The 18349-nt window shown below is 39.7% G+C and overlaps 1 protein-coding gene across 1 annotated transcript in view; it reads right to left on the minus strand.

Moving 5' to 3' along the window:
• Positions 1-18349, minus strand: part of LOC121614188 (cilia- and flagella-associated protein 46) — a 64096-nt gene that overhangs the window by 15660 nt on the left and 30087 nt on the right. The window contains exons 21-42 of the mRNA XM_041947993.1: positions 15890-16000; positions 14841-15022; positions 14398-14529; positions 14055-14220; positions 12939-13011; positions 12476-12611; positions 12181-12364; positions 11575-11728; positions 10610-10833; positions 10363-10485; positions 9778-9939; positions 9233-9375; positions 8685-8783; positions 8545-8605; positions 7836-7988; positions 7281-7481; positions 7086-7192; positions 6246-6428; positions 5165-5303; positions 2771-2968; positions 1325-1513; positions 420-542 (exon numbers count right to left, since the gene is read on the minus strand). Coding sequence (XP_041803927.1) covers positions 420-542; positions 1325-1513; positions 2771-2968; positions 5165-5303; positions 6246-6428; positions 7086-7192; positions 7281-7481; positions 7836-7988; positions 8545-8605; positions 8685-8783; positions 9233-9375; positions 9778-9939; positions 10363-10485; positions 10610-10833; positions 11575-11728; positions 12181-12364; positions 12476-12611; positions 12939-13011; positions 14055-14220; positions 14398-14529; positions 14841-15022; positions 15890-16000 — 3243 coding nt within the window. The remainder of the gene's footprint in view (positions 1-419; positions 543-1324; positions 1514-2770; positions 2969-5164; positions 5304-6245; positions 6429-7085; positions 7193-7280; positions 7482-7835; positions 7989-8544; positions 8606-8684; positions 8784-9232; positions 9376-9777; positions 9940-10362; positions 10486-10609; positions 10834-11574; positions 11729-12180; positions 12365-12475; positions 12612-12938; positions 13012-14054; positions 14221-14397; positions 14530-14840; positions 15023-15889; positions 16001-18349) is intronic.

The following is an 18349-nucleotide window of genomic DNA, read 5'->3' on the forward strand; positions in this document are numbered from 1 at the left end:
TAACATAAGGATAGGAAACTCTATGCTATTTAAAAGGAGGTTATGTCTGGCAACAATATTTTTAAGCCCTTAAATGGCAAAATAATGATAAATGAACTGATTAAAAGCTGCCTGTGAAGGCATTTACAGTAGTTAATCTCAGGCACCCCAGTGAAAACTCAACTTTACAACATTATCAATTTAGTCTTACTTAATATTCCAAAATGTTGCCACATAAATAATACATTGGCCCCATTTTATTCCGCACCAAGTTTGATGTAGACAGTAGCTCTCTCTGCACTGACTTTCAATATGAGAAGTATGCGGAGCGCCAGAGATTTACCTCTGGGGGATTTGAGATGTGATGTGAACCTCTGTATAAAGACCTTAGATTTGAGATGAGTCAGAAGTGATGGGGTCACTTGTCAGGAGGTATGTACCTGCAGATCAGCACTTTTGGCAGAGGTCACCTGCGGCTCTCTTCTGCTTGATCCTCTGTCTTTCTCTTTCTCTGAATCCTCCTCCTCCACAGAAACAGCTTTAGGGTCAGACCAGGCCCCCTTCTGCGCAAAGTTAGTTCAAGATCACAGAACAGTGATGGTAATTATTATAAAATCCTCTCATGATCACAAACCATGAAAACCTAAGCTTTTCTGTCTTAAATTATGTAAGCGGACATCCATCTCTCTAATCCTTGTAATCTTTTCAGTCCGTCTAGCAACTTTTCCAGGCTATTGTCCATTGGGGTGTATGTGTGTACATGTGCATTCCTCTGCATCACAAAAGACCCACAAATATGAGCGTGTTCAAAACTTAAATGATTTCATTCTAGTATGTTGTTTTTGTGGGTGCAAAATTTTGTGAAGGCATGAACAGTCTCGAGTAGAGTAGAAGCTTTAGTTTTACTTTAAAGGCATCATCAGGGGCAGGTACAGAAGTCAGGAAACGAGAGTAAATAAGTAGAAGAAAAAAGTTTTGTACACAGCCCAGGCTCTGTAAATGGAAAACAAACAAAGTGGCTCAGACTGAGCCACACAACACCATTGCAGCAACAAGTGGTATTCATGCCTGTGCATGGGACAAGGGAAAGGGGAGGTGGTGGGAGTGAGAGGGACAATAAACCTGGCATGCTAAAGTGTAATTCACATTGCGAAGAAGGAGAGATTGCAACCTTTCTGCAGAATGGCTCACCCCACCTTTAAATTTCTCTTTAATCCCCTGTGACTCTCTAAATAATGTATTAAATTCCACAGTTTCCCATCTGGAATACAGTGCCCGTGAGAACCCTCTATGTAGCATGTTAAAATGAACATTATAAGAACACTTGTGTTGTTGTGTTGTCTACCTGTCTGTGCCTGTCCCAGAGAGCACACAAATAAACAGGGTCCTCCCTCACAGCCAGCAGTCTGAGGTACTTTCCCATCAGGCTCAGGCAGCAAGCTCTGGTCTCCATGTTGTCCAGGGAGTAAGAACTGACTGCAGCCAACTGGCCCAGAGCCACCTGCCCCAAGGTACTGCCCAGACACGCCCATTCCTGGACAACACCAAGGAAGTTAAGGTCAAATGAGGAGATGGATCACAAACAATGTACTTACTTGTATTATCATCTGACAAACCAGTATTTGGATATGCAATCTATCTTTTTGTTCCTTTTTCACAAGGAAAATCTGTTAGAAAAGCTGTTTAGAGGCAGCATTGTGAGAGGGGAAGGAGGAGTGGTGTCTGTGGACAAAACATGAAGTAAGTGCTGCAGTTAGAAATTTATCACAACAAATACTGAACCCTGTGCTATCAAGAGAGAGAGGGAGACAGAGAAAGAGAGAACAAATGGGAATATACATGGAAAATAAGACAATATTTCAGCTCTATCTGATTATACCTTTCATAAAGACTAGCGGAAGGGCTCATGGATGACTACACTTGCTGTGCTCACAATTTAAAGCCCTTCTCAGTCTCTTAATCTAAACAATTAATATTAAATGAGCAATTTCAAATTTAGAGGTCTGGGTGATGCAATCGCTAAAATATTTGGTTTTCCAAACACGTGTTGACTGGAAACAAACCAATTCAGACTGGAGGAAATGTCACATGACTGGAGTTTTAGGGTAGTGTAATTGGTATGTACGTATATTAAATGCTAGATAAGTTCTCTGTCTTGAGTAGGATTATCTTAAAAAAGAGTTGAGTGAGTGAAAGCTAGCCCATGAAACTTGGCAGCTTTTCAAACATCTTATGCACAAAACTTACTACGCCTTACTGTCTCCTAAATCAAGCATTAGTAAGAAATCCGACGTATATTCTCTAAATGACGGAAAACATTCTCTGAATTCTTTCAAAGCCAATAAAGCATTTTTAGTGTCAAGATGCCCTCAGACCACACACAGAAGCTAAACAATTGCTGTAAATTGTTGGTTAGCCGCAAGAGATTTGTTCTCAGGAGTACAATTAAATACAGTACAGCGTAAAGGCAAAATGTATTTGTGAGGAGGATAAATTAATTGTGGTATTTGTCTTTTAATTTGCTGATGATGAAAAAGATAAAATACTGACTGTCTTAGCCTTTTAAATAAGATGCCACGCCCCTATAATAAAGAAATTGCCACTTAGAGCAATAGTTTGTTACAAGAACATAGAATTTGTTTTGGCATAATGTGTTGATTTCTTACATTAATTGGTGTTATAGGGACTATAGTATGTCATTACTGTGGCAAGTAAGTTTGATTATGCTGTATCTAACTAAATTCAAGATTTCACACTCATGCATGTTTAAGGTGCTTGTGCACTATCTAACCTGTTCTATAGAGTTTGGCTCAGGTGTGCAGCGTGTAAACTCTTCCACTGCTATCTCAGCAGAGGTCTTCCTCTCCCGGGCCAGGGCTTGGCGTTTCTCCTCAGCACAGTACTCCTCCAGCATGGCCAGACAACTTTCTGCCAGGGCCAGTCGCAGGCGCAACAGCCTCCGCATGGCTGCCAGTGACAGTCCATGACCCTGACAAGGACGAAAGAACCAGTGTGAAAACGAATGTGAGAAAGTGCACTCATAAGCGCACACATGCAGTAGTTCACAAAGAAAACCATAACACACACCTGAAATACACACACATCAGTGTCTAAGAGGCATGAGACAAACTTAAGCAACTCAAGTTTCAATGATATAGAAAACTTCACATCAGTGCTTTCCTATTTAAATGAGGTACCAACCTGGAATCCAAAAAACACCCTTTCTCTCTAATAAAGTCTGACTACTGTTAAAATTGTCAATGGAAACAATTATTCTCAATCATTGGTTGGCAAGAGTGGGTAACTTAGGCAAGACATGTGATCAGATATTGTGATACATGCAAATGAGAAACTTAATGGTCTTAATTAAAGAAATAAGACTGAAAACCAAGAATTTGAATAAAATTAATTGAATATGGAACAAAACAGCCCAGCCCAGCTCGTAAAGATGAATAAATGAGCACAATTTCAGTGATTACGGCTGTTGTCTCTTGTTTCAAATGCAGGTTGGATGTCAAAACTTACTAGTGCAGCAGCACCATCTGCTGAGAGCTCACTGCCACAATCCAGCCTCCAGGGGCTGAGTCAAACATCCACACAAGATTGAATCAATAACTCAATAAAACAAGAATTTGCAGCAGGTGTGAGAGTTGTTCAATCAATCTTTCTTTCATGATTTCATCAACATGTAAATCAAGGATGCAGTCAGTGTTGTGCCAGTCCATCTCTGGCACTGAAGCACTCAGATAACCTCGTCTGTATGAGTGCTTGTACGTAGTGTCTGGATAAAATATGATTCTAACACCCATCTGCTGTTGCCAAGAAAAAGTAATGAATTCTTTATCTGTTTGTGCCAGAACATTGGTAAACTGTAGCCTGAGATATAAAAAGCAACACACACATACAGACACATACACACAGGAATATTTAGGGAAGATGTCACACAGCCCAGAATATGACATTGGCACAACAGGGCCTTAATAACCTCATACAGGCACTTAATTGTGATTCAGTCAATTAGACTGTTTAGGAATTGAACATGCAGACAGCACATACAAAGCCTGCCATTTAGCCATGAACAGGGCTTTTCACAGGAGAGCCCTTTCATCTCTCAACACTGAAAAACATGCTCAGATACGTCTCTAAATAGGATCAAACATTTTGCCATCTGCACATGTCCTTAATGGGCCAACAATTTCAATCAGAGCTCAGCTTCTGAGCTACAGTGTAACAGCCAAACAAATGCACTTACACAGTTGTTCAAAGCGTTTTTAGAATCACTGTAGTAATGCCTTTTCCTCTGCCAGGAAGTTCATTTTCAGCCACGTTCTCTGCTGATCAGTATCCTCAAAAGGAAGTTAAGTCAAAAGAATGTGACAAGTTAAAAGTGTAGATAATTAGGCCTTGTTTGTTTTTTTTTGTTTTTTTTTCCCAAATTCTGTGTTTTCCATTTCCATTTCTTTCTAAGAAAGTATGCAAAACTAATTAATAAGCCATTTTTATGTTGCTTTACTGTTTATTTCACTGGCTAGCCTCTTGAATTTTCTATTAGCATTTTCTGTGGCTAATGTGCCTTGTAGCATTTATTGCAGACCCACATGATGGCGGTTCACCCTCATCTGAAGCCCATTAAATAATGAGAGTAGTCGCTTATAACTTACATAATATACTTGGGTTTTTCCTTGTTTTTTTCTGTCTTAAGATGTGTTCCTTTACATTGCCAATAGAGTGTAGAGAGGTAGAATCATGTTTCCAGTGGGGTATCCCTTTTATTTTTGTAATACTGTGACAGAATACTGCCAGCATAAAAAACAAACAACAACTGCTGAAGTGATGAGCTCTTGCTAGCGAGCTGCCTCTCTCTCAGCGGACCTCTTTAACATGACTTTGTGTGTGTGACACCAAAACATAGCAGCATAGTTTTGTTTGTTGTTGTTCATTCAACTGAGACGCTAATTTTTTATCAACTGCAAACACGTTTTGGCAATTTGCGACGTTTAAAACTGCGCTGTACAGTTGATTTAGCTTTTATTATCAAATTCTGCAGAAATCACTGGGCCCTCGATAATAGAAGACAGAATGTTTCTCAGATCATTTGAGAGATGAAATGCCTCCCAAGGATTTTGAGAGGGCAACATCACAATGAAAGATGGATTATTAAGGATCATGCATGTACTTTGTTTACCTCCTCCTGTGAGGGGAGCAGCCTCTGAGCATTCAACACCACATGCTCCTGCTCTGTAACAGCGAGCTGCATTTGGGAGAGACCATTGAGCAGGAAGCGCTGTTTGTCCTCTGTATAAGTAGTGTGGTTGGCTAGGATTCTGTAGAGCAATATTGTTAAGGGTAGACAAAGACAGAGAAAATAAAGTCTGGTTGTGTAAGTGAGACTACAAATGTGCAAAATCAAATAAAGAATGTGAGAGAGCACATCTATGCAAGTACAAGTTCAAACGAAATTCACGTGCTGTCCATACCTGTTGTATGAGTTATGAATACATAGTTTGCCTTTCTCCACAAGGGAGAAAACCACTAATTTGATGTGAAATCATATTGTCTTAATCTGAATGAATTAACTAGAATACCTACATTAACTAAGATAATAGAAAACATTGTCTTTACAAATATTACTTAGTGTAAAATTAATATTCTCTTCACCTTCACTTCAGTTTTTAGATTTTCTGATTTAATTGGCGTATTTCAGAGCAACCTAAACAGTTCAGTAGTTGTTGGGAAGTTCTTCTACTCCGACAGCTGCCTCAGGGTCTTTACCAGAATGCTGCTCAGTATCATCCTCTGTTGCAATGACAGTCTAACACCTGTAGGCTGTAATATTCTCTTTTCTAATATCTCTGTTACAGTCACATCCCCCTAACCATCTCATATTAGTCATGGACCACTTTGATTCAGGAAGACATTTATCTAAAGATCTAACCTGATGCAACCGAAACCATTCCTTCTTCATGTCTGTAACAGTCCAGCGCTGCTCTGACAGCATACGTCAGAGCAGCGCTGGACGTATGTTTTCTATTTGTTTGAGGTCTCCTAATTTGACCACTGACACTGCTAAACTGACAACATTTTTCAGTCAGTTGATTTCTGATAGCAGGCTCCACATTGTGAAAAATCTCAACAATTGACCTTATATGGCAATGTTAGGGTATTGATTAGACTAATGATCAAATCTCACAAATGTAAAGTAACTTAACAGACAACATCCTCACAAATGTTAAGTTACTTAACATACAACATCCTGATTGACTAACCTGAGAGCATGTGCATACTCTACATGAGCCTCTGCTGCGTGTTCTCTATAGTTGAGTTGAGTGAAACCACTGGCACACTCTCTGAGGGTATCACAGGCAGCCATTAGCCTCTGGACTGTCCCGGTGCTGAGAGTTTCTCCAGGATCACCACCACCAAGGGCACGAATACATTCAGTGGCTCCTCTGGAACACAACATATTCCATTAGATCAGGATTACATCAATACCCATGGAAATCACCCCTTAATGAGTGTGTCTGGCTAACCATTTAAAACATCACATTTATATGATGTTTCAAATGCATAACATTTACATGCTGAAAGTAGGTTTCACTTGCTGATGTTTTAGCCAGTTGACTTTTGTTTGAGGTAAATATCCCTGTCAGTCTACAATACATTACAAAGCTTGTGAGGGCCACCATTCATTTTCAATTTAGCAGGGAATACCTATATGTATTCTCAGACTCTCCATGTGAGTACTACAAAAAAGCATCACAGATGTTTTTCCTAGAAATTTCAGATGCAGACAAACCCCTTTGTAAATATCCCATCCAAGTAGTGGATTTTAATAAATTAATAGTCAGCGATTAACTGGGTGTTTTGTCAATGGATTATATGGTAACTGTGCTGCACTGGATCTCCAACCATGTGACACTCATTTTTCTGTCAGTTTCAAAATCAATATTATCTGATAATTATAGTTTACATTCTCTTGACTCAAACTGAGTAGTGCGTTTTAAAAATGATAAACACCTTAATCAAAGACAACACAGCAGTAAAGGTCACCCTAAGCAGGAAAAAGCACACATTTAGCAGGTTTGGCCACAGAAGTTTGGGGTTACCTCATCTCTAATGAGGTGATCAAGAATGTGAGTTCTGGGACTCGGTTAACTCGCTGCTCCAGAACCAGCTTCAGAGCCTCACAGCCTTGTTTTATAATCTGATCAGCCTGTGAAAGAAAAAAAAGTTAAATGCATTCAATACAAAAATAAAGTAATTGTACTGTAGAGAGTTGTAAGAATGTAGTGATACTATACCTTGGTGTGAGCATCTTGGTCTCTCTGGCCTACAACAGCTCTGACCTTGGTGAGGGTGAGCTGGTACCAGAACTCCTCATCCCCACCCAGGGCTTGGGCTTTGTCCAGCAGGATCAGAGCCTGGGCATAGTTCTGCTCTTCACAAGCCAGACTGGCCAGACCGAGCAAACTTCTTGCCCTTGCTTTCTGGTCTCCAAGCTCCTGAACAGAGGGAATTTGAGAAAGATGGTTTTAAGAGTAGAAAATTAACAGAACTATTGCAGTAAATATTTTAGTGTGCATAAATTATCGGCCAACAGTAAGAGTATCCATGTCAACAATAAACTGTAGGCCAACATTTTCTTTCACACAACTTAATATGTATAACTATGTGTGTGTATATATATATATATATATATATATATATATATATATGTGTGTGTATATAGGTGTATATAATTTAATGGTTAATGGTTCAGTCTGGTATGCCAACATAGTACAACAATGTTGTGATTTAATCTGAGCCTATTTTACTGTCAGAATCTGACAGTGTGGTCTTCTTCTCTTTCATCTTACCACAGCCACCCAGTGGGCCTCTGCCAGGAGCTGCCTGGTGGGTTGATAGAGTCCCATGCTGAGGCAAACCTCAGCTTTGTCCAGCCAAACATACTGAGTACACACATGCATGCTCTGTTGCCCTGCCCCAGCCTTTTCATCCATCATTACTTCCTGAAAAATCACAAAAATATTGAACAATTGACTTTTTCTCTAAATCAACTCAGACTGAAAACAGATGCTTTTAAAAGTTGCCGACAGCTTTAAAGCTGCCACATACAAAGTGCAAACACACACCCACACAAAAACCACCATGTGAAAAACTGGGTGCAGAAAAAAAACAACGCTCTAATGTGCCCTGGTAGGATCTTAAAGTGTTAAAATTTATTGAATAGGCCATACATAGTACATTTCAATATGCAATTCAAATCATTAACAGGCTACAGTACCAACATTAAAAATATTTAGAAAATCCTCATCTCTTAACTGACTTAAGACACTCATTCCAGGTTTATGAGACACGTAATTAAACTGCTGTAAACCTCATATATCAATCTGCTAATCAGTGTCATAGCATAAGTCACTTGGGGGCGCTTGTCAGTCGTCCTCTAAGGAGCAAGTAATTGAAGCTAGAGCAAATTAAATGGTTTGACTTGTAAACCCTAATGAATGTGGAGCCCTCGAACAAAATTTAAAACACAGATATATTTATTTTGTGAGGCAAACTGACCTGATTGTAAGCTTTGTGAAGGCCTCTCATCTCCCGTGAAAAAGCAATTGCTTTGTAGCACCTGCAGTCATAACCATCATATCAAAGGTCATTTAAGGAAAATGTACAAACATTTAACATTTACATCTGAGTTGATATACCCCATCTGTTCTTGTTCTTGGATTCTACACAGGTTCAGGAGTGTCTCCTGATACGGTGAATGTGTCTCCAAACCCAGCTGACAGCAGGTCCTCACAATTCTAATTAGGTGATAAAAGCAAACACACAAAGTTACTACATAAATTAGAATAATTGAGTATTAATAGGATTTCTGAAAGCAACTAATGGTGCCACAAGTGGATGATCATCAGGTCCCGTTTTCTTTGCTCCCTGGGTTTTGACTATTTAAATGTTTAACAGCTGACTGAAGTCAAATCATCGTCTTGCAGTGGAACACAATTGAAATAACTAGCCTTGACCAGAGATGACGAGGGAGCTACAGAGGTCTAGTGAGCTCAGTTTTCAGATCCCTACAGCCCCAGTTTTTTTCCTTTATTCCATTTTGTTTTCAGGCTCAAGTGGCATCAATTAAGGCAATTTCACAGATTTTGCACAGTTCTCTTTGGAGTCACAAAAGGCTTTATACAACCCTTCTCTCATGTGGAGCATATCTGTAGACAGTTCACTTTTAATTTATCAGTGTTTTTACCTAAGTCGGTAGAGATCGGACAGACTCCTCCTATCCAAAAGGTCATGAGCAATGGTCTCAGCTAGATGCAGTACAGGCAGGGTCAGGTGGTCGAATGAGAGTAAGTGAAGCTCTTTTTCCAGCAGATTGAGATAAAACAGGCTCTGAGTCTACAGCCAAACAAACATACGCAAAAATAAAGAAATAAGAAATTTTCTGATTAATTACATCCATTCTCATCACATACTTCCATCCCATTCTGGTAGTAGATCCATAAATTAATTATAACACATTTAATTCAGAATATTGGGGTTTCAAGCTCTTCCAACATTTGACCCACACAGATCAATAAATGCACTTCCACTTAACTAACAAATGACAGCTTCTTAGAACGGAATTGATATCAAGTCAATGCTTTTGGCAGCTGAGCCTTTGATCCTATAAAGCCTGCAGATACAATCTCTGTTATTTTGAAATAAAGACTGAAATCAGAGACAAGATCAGAGATGGCAGATAGAAATGGCAGTGAGAGAAATGTGAGGAAGCGTTATGGTATGTAGCCTTGCCTGCTTTGTAATGCTGTGTGTATTGATACAGTGGGGGTTACTGTTGGTCCTGAAGATCTGCCGGGCCTGGTCAGGACAGACATAGCGAGCCCAGTCCTTTGGGGTGGAAGGAAGTGCCTGATCCAAAACAACAGGTTTAGGTCTCTCATCTGTTGGGGGAAGCTGGTCAAACAGATGAGAAACAAAACTCATGATTTTGTAGTTTATACTAATATGCAGTCAGCTTTTAAACTTGAGTACAATTGAGATTAGTAAATACCTGTCAATAATACTTTTATTGGTCCAAATAACTTACATAACTCATTTACTTTTTAGTGTGGTGTCATGTAGTGTGGGGTACCATGTGGAAATTTGAAACTGGCTGGCTCAATTTTCATAATAAATAAGATGAACTTATTAAAAATGTAATAAAATTTCAAAGCATTGTTTCTTGTAATCATACAGAGAGGGTATAGGGAGGATGTCTGGCAGTTTTTAAAAAGCAAGCCAAGTATTGTTCAAAAGTAATGACCTAGTATTCTATGTTACACACTCTGCTGTGTAAATCAACAAAATTCTCAATCAAATGCGAGGCAAAGGACTTACATCTTTCACTTTTTTGCCTTTGGTCTTGTCTTTGCCTTTTTTGGATTCAGCAGAGGGAGGAGGCTGCAGTGGCTGACTCCTTCCCATCTCACTGGAAATCTCATAAGCCACTGACATGGACACCTGGGGTGACAGAAAGTCCACACAGATTTATGGTCCATGCTCAAACAAACATCATTTGAAGAACAACCTCATCCACGTGGTCAAATCTGAGTGACAGAACAATGCTGTAGGAAAGATGCACTACCTGCCATATTTGAAGTACAAAGGTGTAGGCTCTGAGCAGGTTAAGCTGGCGCTCAGGTGAAGTCTTGTCCGCCATGACAGCGAACAGAGTGTGAGCTCGTACAAGACTGTCAAGGCGCCACACCTCCTTCAGATTAGACAAACTTTGTTTGAATAACAAGTCCTGTACTCCGACCAAGGACTCGCATTTCACTGAGCTCAAAGCACTCTGTTTGGACTCATCCTCTAGAGGAAAGATATACACATAACATTTACTATGACAAAGAATTGAACAGGAAACAGATACATACAATAATATGTAAGTATAATTGAACAGCACCATTAACATTACTTTTCACAATTACAAATGGTGCTTATAACAGAGAGACACATATCACTGTAATGAGTTTTCTTTAATTTGAGCGTTCAGTTTGTTTCTAAGGGAATATTTAATGGGGCTCATAAAAGAAGTCTAAAAAGACTTCTCCCAGCACTCCTCTAAACAATGCCTTGTTATTCTCAAGGGGTAGCCACATGGGATCGTGACAAATCTGTTTTCGTCCTGTCAGTTTGTATTCGTCTGAACAATATTTGCCTGGTTTAATGTTTACACAGGGTAACAATTCAAATGAAATACAAACACTGAATACCATTGCTGATGCAACTATCAGAAAGCTGTGGCATGGCCATTGTGGATCAGACACAGCAGATGTTATTCCCCTCAGACTAAAACAGTGTAAAACTTCAGCGAGTCCCTTAAATTAAAGTACACAGGCGCATGTTTTCATGTGCAGCCACACACACAAATTGAATCCATATGATAAAGCATTATCTGTGTTTACGGTACAATTTGCTTCATGCCCAGATGCATACTGGGGAGGGGAATTTTCATTTGTTACCTTCTCCTTCTCGTTTAGAAGTAGCATAATTAACGAAACTAACAAGTATGTCACAAAGTTGTGAACAAGGCAAGTCAATGAGTTCTACCTGCTCTGTCTGCCTGTTCTGTTTCCATGTGTAGAAGGATGTCCACGGCCCACTGAATCTGGTGTTGGGCATCAGCTTTGGGGAAGTTGTGACAGTACAGCCACTCTCCAAACTCTAGCAGAAGGCCGACCTTTTGCCGCTGAGTCTCTACACTCTGTTCACAAATTGCATCACAAACAAACAAAAATCAATAATGAAAATGCTTTTTTCTACTTACCCTTTACTTTTCCTTTGTTTGGAAACAATATATGACCTGGAGGTTGGAGTGAAGTGACACATTTGGATGGTGTAACAGATGTCAATAATCCTAAACCTGACTCTTATCCCAAATTTCACCTAGCCCCAACAGAGAGGCTCTCCTTCCATGTTGCAGGCCATAGTGAGGGACACTATGAAACACAGTGCTAATGACATGCTGGCTCCACATGATGGTGCTAGAGACTTTGCTAGAAATGCTGCCTTTGCTCAGTGCAGGAAATGAAATAATGACCCTCATGACAAGAATTTCCTAATCCAACAAATTCAAACATGATCTGTCTGTGTGAAAAAGCAGATGTATCAGGTTTAGGTCATGATGAAAAAATGGTGCCAGAACAGAGATATTACCAACAGAGAGGTGATGGATTTCTGGTAGCAGGTGAGCTGTTGGGTTATACTGCCAGAACACAGTGCCACCTGGTGCCACATAAATGAACAGCACTGCTCTCCTTCATCTTGTAAGTTCTGCATGTCCATCAGTACACTTTCCCCCAGTCGTGCTTTCACCAGTATTCTGTGTTTCAGCAGAGGTCTGGTAAAACACAGAGGACAATAACATTTCTTTTGTCTTTCTGTCTATCTATCTCTCCAATTCCTTTCATATGTTTACCACAATCCCCACTGTATAATTTTTTTTACTCACAGTCGGTGTCTCGTTCGAGGCATGTCTCTAATAACTTGGTCCAGGAGCTGCAGAGCACTTTTCCAGTCTGCTTTATCAGTTTGGATGCGGAGCAACAAACTGCAAATTGCTGCTCTCAGAGTCAGGCCCTCTTCATCTGCTCACAGACGCACATACATTAATACAGTATATACACAGCAACAAAGCATGTATTCAGATGATTGATCTGTAATCCAGTGTAAGCAAGAGTGTGTCCAAACAAACCATGCAATTGCAAATGTTACAGGCCCCATTGCTTAATTGTTTATCCTGGAATGAATAACACTTTCCATGCCATCCATCATTTACAGTACATAGGTACAGATGAAACCAATCACATTCAGAATCGGAAACAAAACCAAGCATGAGGCTATCTTCAAGGGTCTTCAAATATTAACAAAGAAATTTCACAGAAGAACAATTTCAGGGTCCTTTCACCACTCACCTGCGGCTTCATGTTTAGAACTCCCAAGAGGCAGTCGTGTCAAGGTCAGCAAGCCTTTCACTTCGCCCTGTTTCTGAAATAGAAAGGATTAATGCTTAAGACTATGACCCTTGTGGCTGAACACTTGAGCTACAAGGGTGACAGGAGAGTGTTGCTGATAGAGGTGGATGGTTGGTCATAGTTAAAGCTCACTGATGTACAGTATGAGATAAATTGCTATCTGACCTTGCCCTCTACACGACTGTGGCCCCTTATGTGTAAATCCAGAGCAAGCAACAATAACACATCTGATTATGCATTTGAGGTAGACATTTCTGATGTTCACACTGGGGCATCCCATTTCAATTCTGTTAAGACAAGACACAGCTGTACAGGATGGATTTCACTTTTTTCCTGGCTTATTGTGGGTCGCAGCACTGCTGAAGACCAACGTCAAGTTGGAAAGAGCACCACATCTGCATATGAACATCATTCTGAATTCTCACATAAGATGCCTTTAATTATGAATTTTAAGTTATTCTACAGCTGAACGACTGTTTATCCCCCTGGCTGGATTGCTGTCCACAGGCAGCGCTAAGGAGATGTTATCTCACTCTTGAGCACACCCACAAGTTGTCCCCTGTAGCTCCCTCACAAAAATGTTTAAATTTTCACATCAATTACAGATAACACAGCAAGTTTAAGAACCATGCCCCCTATTTTACTATGTTGTTATTGTAAAAAAAAAAAAAAATAGGACAAAACAGAAAATGGGAAAAAAGAGAAAAAAACAATATCAGGACATAAAAAGCCACTCTTGATTGTCATTCAATTCTTGTTTTGCTCACTTGCTGTTCAATTTGTTGTGCGTACTTTTTTGCCTGAACTTTTGTCCTGTTGGCAGTTGATGAAGACCTAGGGAGGTTCAAACATCACAGACATATCTTCAAAGGATAAGTGTAGCTTTATCCACGTTAAAATTAAATGTAATTCAAATGTGTTAAATCTTCCTAGTAGATGAGTATCATAAAAAAATCAACTCTGGCACCTCCTTAAACATGAAACCAACATAATAACCTGACAGAGTTCATATGAATTAAAATGAATGCATGAATAAGACTGAACAGGAGTCCATACATTTGCATGTGTAGTGTTTGTACTATCCAGAGCAGTCAGGATCTTCTCCAGAGGTTCTTGGAGCTGCCATCTTTCCTCAGGAGTCTGTGTCAGGGGTAGACAAGTGTTCCAGTAATGCCTGACAGCTGCAAGACACAATGCTGGATTCTCAGCCTTTTCTGCATAGCTGTGGACAAGAGAAGATAGCAAGCATATATAAGGTAAGAAATTAAAAATCTAGAGGGGACAGATTTCGAGAATATTTTTTAGTTTAAAAATATTCTCTTAATTTCTCTCATTTTAATTTTATAGATTGTGTCTGCCCAAGGCATTAATCAATACATAAACTGACTGTAAACAGCACCTGACACTGGACAGAAGCACCTTCATAGCCTCTCTGTAAGTGTGCAGGTCTCCGTTGGACTTGTGGACTAAACTCAGAGCCCTCAAACAAGTGGCACTACTCAGCATCTCATTTACTGCGTTCTGGCCATAGCTAGAAAAATGAGGAAGTGTATTAGCTGTCAATCAAAATCAAATCAAACAATCAACCAAAATGTAAAACTGACATATGTATGCAGGAAAAATCTCAAACTTTGCAACTGAATTCAAACTTCATGCAAAAATGTAAAGCAATGCTTGCTCATTAGTGTCACCTGCAATACTCTTGAATATGCACAAGATGTCATCTGCCCCTCACAGAGCAAAAATCTCAAAGCGCTTTTCATAACAAAGCACACACATTCATATTAAGTGCAGTCTCTCCTCCCCATTTTTAGGACTTTGTAATCAGCTTACAACACTTACAAAACACAGGGCATGGTCTTGAGGCTCTTTGCTGCTGCTTCTTCCAGCTGCAGAGCACTCTCTGTGCAGCACAACACCAAGCTGTGTTCCTTGGCATGGTGGCAGAAGGCAGCCAGCTGGCACCACACCTGCAACTCCACCACGGCGTCAGTCCAGCTGCATTCAGACGCCATCCTCACCAGCTTAAGGTGAGGAGAGAGAAGAGGGGAGGAAAATGGAGATGGTGAGGGATAAGGAAAGGAGAAGAGGAGGGGGTGTAGGAAAAAAGGGGTGCAGGGAGTGAGAGAAAAGATGGTAAGAGGGAGGGTGAGATTGCAGGGAGGAAGGCAGAAGGAAATGAAAACAAAGGAGGGAAAATGTAGGAGAGAGGGTGGAATTAAGTAATACAAGCAGGGGAGAAAGTTGGGAGGAGTGAGTGGTGATGGTGATGGTGATGGTGATGGAAGAGAAAGAGAGAAGAGAAGGAAGGGACAGAAATGAAGAAATAAATGAAGAGGGAAAAGACAGGAGGTGGTAAATAGAAAGGTAGAGTAAAAACAAGTAAAGGAAAAAGGCAAAGAAATGAGGAAAGTGAATGGAGGCACACAGAAAATGAAAGGTTAGAAGGAAGGATAGAGCAGAAGTGGAAAAAAGGGGAAAATGAGGAAAAGAAAGACAATGAAAGACAGGGTAGGCGGTGAGAATGCAGGAGAGGAAGGAGTGAATGAAAATGAAGAAAGGAAGAAGGAGAAAAGGAAGCCGAGGACAGATATATAGATGAGAGACAGAGTGAGAGAAGATACAGGTATGGAAAAAGGCCAAAGGGCCTTTAGTGTCAGACAGAGCAATTCTCCACAGAAAAAATGCATAGCACACCTCATATCAAAGAAATGTCTAATAACCTTAATCCAACCAAAGCAAGATGATCAAGGCAACTGCAGTATTTTGACAATATTGACACATGTTACAATTCAGACAGGCTCTGAAGGCTCGAGGGTCATAATGGCATCTGTTGTTGCCATCTGGGCAACAGCTACTGTAGGAAAACATGAACGGAGAACAGTACATACTGTGGAAAGACTAGGAACAGAGAACTCCATATGCCTCGGGTTCCTATTGCAATGGAGCATCTCCACTCCAACCAGCACACGCGTCATCGCAGACACTTGCGCATTCTCACACTGCAGATGGGGAAGAGAACAATGCACCCTGAGCTTTTCAATGCAGTCCTCTGCTGAATATACACCAAAACCCTTGAGTTGAATTATAGAAAAGACACATACATGTATTACTATTTGCTTATAAATTATACATGGACCTGCAGTATGATTATCATATTGTATGTGTCCTAAATACCACAGAGATGACCTCGTTGATAATGTATGACTTTCTATTGTGTGGAGAATGAGTTGATGAATGATTTATTGAGATTAGAGATAAACCCTCATTTATATTAACACTGCATTTCTTAATTTGCATGGCAAGAAACAAACCTCATTTAGCTGTGACTCAAAGCACATCAGGCTGAAGGGACTAATGTAGGGCAGGAAATTCTTGGCTGACAAATGGTCGTAGGATTATGGTGACTAATCAAACAGTCTTTCTAAATGACAAATTGTATAAGTGCATTGCCCACATTTTTATCCCACTGTAAAGCAGTACAATCGGAAAATGTGACATCCGGATATGATCACAGAGCAGCGGATATAATGTAACACCTACCACATCAAAAAGATTAATAAAATTGTTAGGCATCATAAACCCACAATATTATGAGCACATTATGGAAGAACTCCAAGGAGACCGTAATACATAATGCATAATGAATGTGACATGGCTATGTTATGACAATGAGCTATATAGTTGTCTCAGTAAGCATCCATCAACATATTTTGCAGTGTGATGAAAAAAAATCTGAACAGCTGATATCTAAGATAAAGAACTTAGATATGGTGTAACAGAGGATACCAGCCTCTCCAAGTGAAACAGGAGAAAATTGCATGCAAAGGTGTACAAATATTTTTCTTGTTATGTCTCTTGTTATGTTTTGTTTTGATTCACTTCCACCGACTGTCTCCTGGGGTCATGGGGTTATAAACGATAATAAGATCACCAGTAAATGACTGCAGATGTAAAGTAATGGTCCAATGTCATGTGTAGAAAAAGAAATATACAGTATTTTATTTTTAGACACCAGTATGTTCTTTTGATGATTGTGTGAAGATGTGGTGTGTGGAACATCACGTGTAAAGCACAATTTTGAATCTTCGAATCTCTGTGTGCTTCTGAATTAAAAGCTCCATAAAATACTTGAAATTGCTGCTACGAACGAAGAAGCATGCATTGTGGCGTGTTGAGAGAGCTTATTGGACTTGTTTGCATGTTTGAAAAACCCGTAGTTCACATTAATCGCTGCATTCAGATCTACTCACAGATGTGAACAGATCTTTTCACATCTCAAGACTGTGCTAAATCCATCTCACAGTCGACCGACAACAGACCATTTAGAGGCACGAGTGCAGCTGAAAGTATCAACACAACCGAGTAGTGAAAGGTGCAGAATCACCATGCAGGATGGCCACAATGCACTTTACAATTAATTGACAAACTGACAAAATTGACAAAACTACTGTTAGCTTGCTAACATATGACCTAGGCCTGGAGGTAATAAGTACAGTCAACTTATCTGACCTGAAATTTCATAAATGCTGTTTTAAGTGATGTAAATCTGGAATATTTAAACTTATATTTCACAAAAATAACACAATTCAAGTGGAGGGACTCTCTGTCTATATGATTGTCTGTTCTTCAATTTCTTGACAACTGTTCATGCGATCGACTACACATTTGGTGGGTGTATTGCTGTGGAAACAAAGAAGTGCAGTGTCCATGTGAAGTAGTTTGGATGATGTCGGGAAACATAAAAAGAGAAACACCAGCTTGCATGACAAATGGCAGTTGGTGACTACACAATACCCAGAGCCGTGTAGAGAGAGCATTATGGTTAACCATCTCTCTCAACAGCGCTGGTTATACATAACAAGGTGTCTTAAGGTGTTGTAACGATAATGTCTTGATAACCCTACGCAGTGGTTAACTCTAGCTCCGCTAGCTAACTTCGATAAAAAATGTGAGCATATCCTTTGTAATGCCTTGGGAACCAGCTATACTCTGGGGTAGTTGGCTGGCTTCAGCATGAATTTCTGAATTTCATCAATAGTAATGATACAGCAGTAAAGATTTCATTCATTCACTGTTATGTGTGAATGAAAAACTTCAATTTCAGTGGCAGAGCTTTTCTTTCACCATCTCCCACAAATTCTGCTAACGCTAGTCTATAATAAAAATGCTTAATTGCAAATTTTGACATTTTTAATACATAAAAAGAGTGTACATTTTGCTTTTCATATGTGCTTGCCATTTAGCTTTTTTATGTGTCTTTGGCCAACATGAGGTCAATTAAATATTTAAAAATGAAACAAAAATACCAAAAACTATCATTAATAAGTTCAGTGTGACTCATTTGGGAA

The sequence above is a fragment of the Chelmon rostratus genome, chromosome 11, assembly GCF_017976325.1.
Source record: "Chelmon rostratus isolate fCheRos1 chromosome 11, fCheRos1.pri, whole genome shotgun sequence".
In the NCBI taxonomy this organism is placed as follows: domain Eukaryota; kingdom Metazoa; phylum Chordata; class Actinopteri; order Chaetodontiformes; family Chaetodontidae; genus Chelmon; species Chelmon rostratus.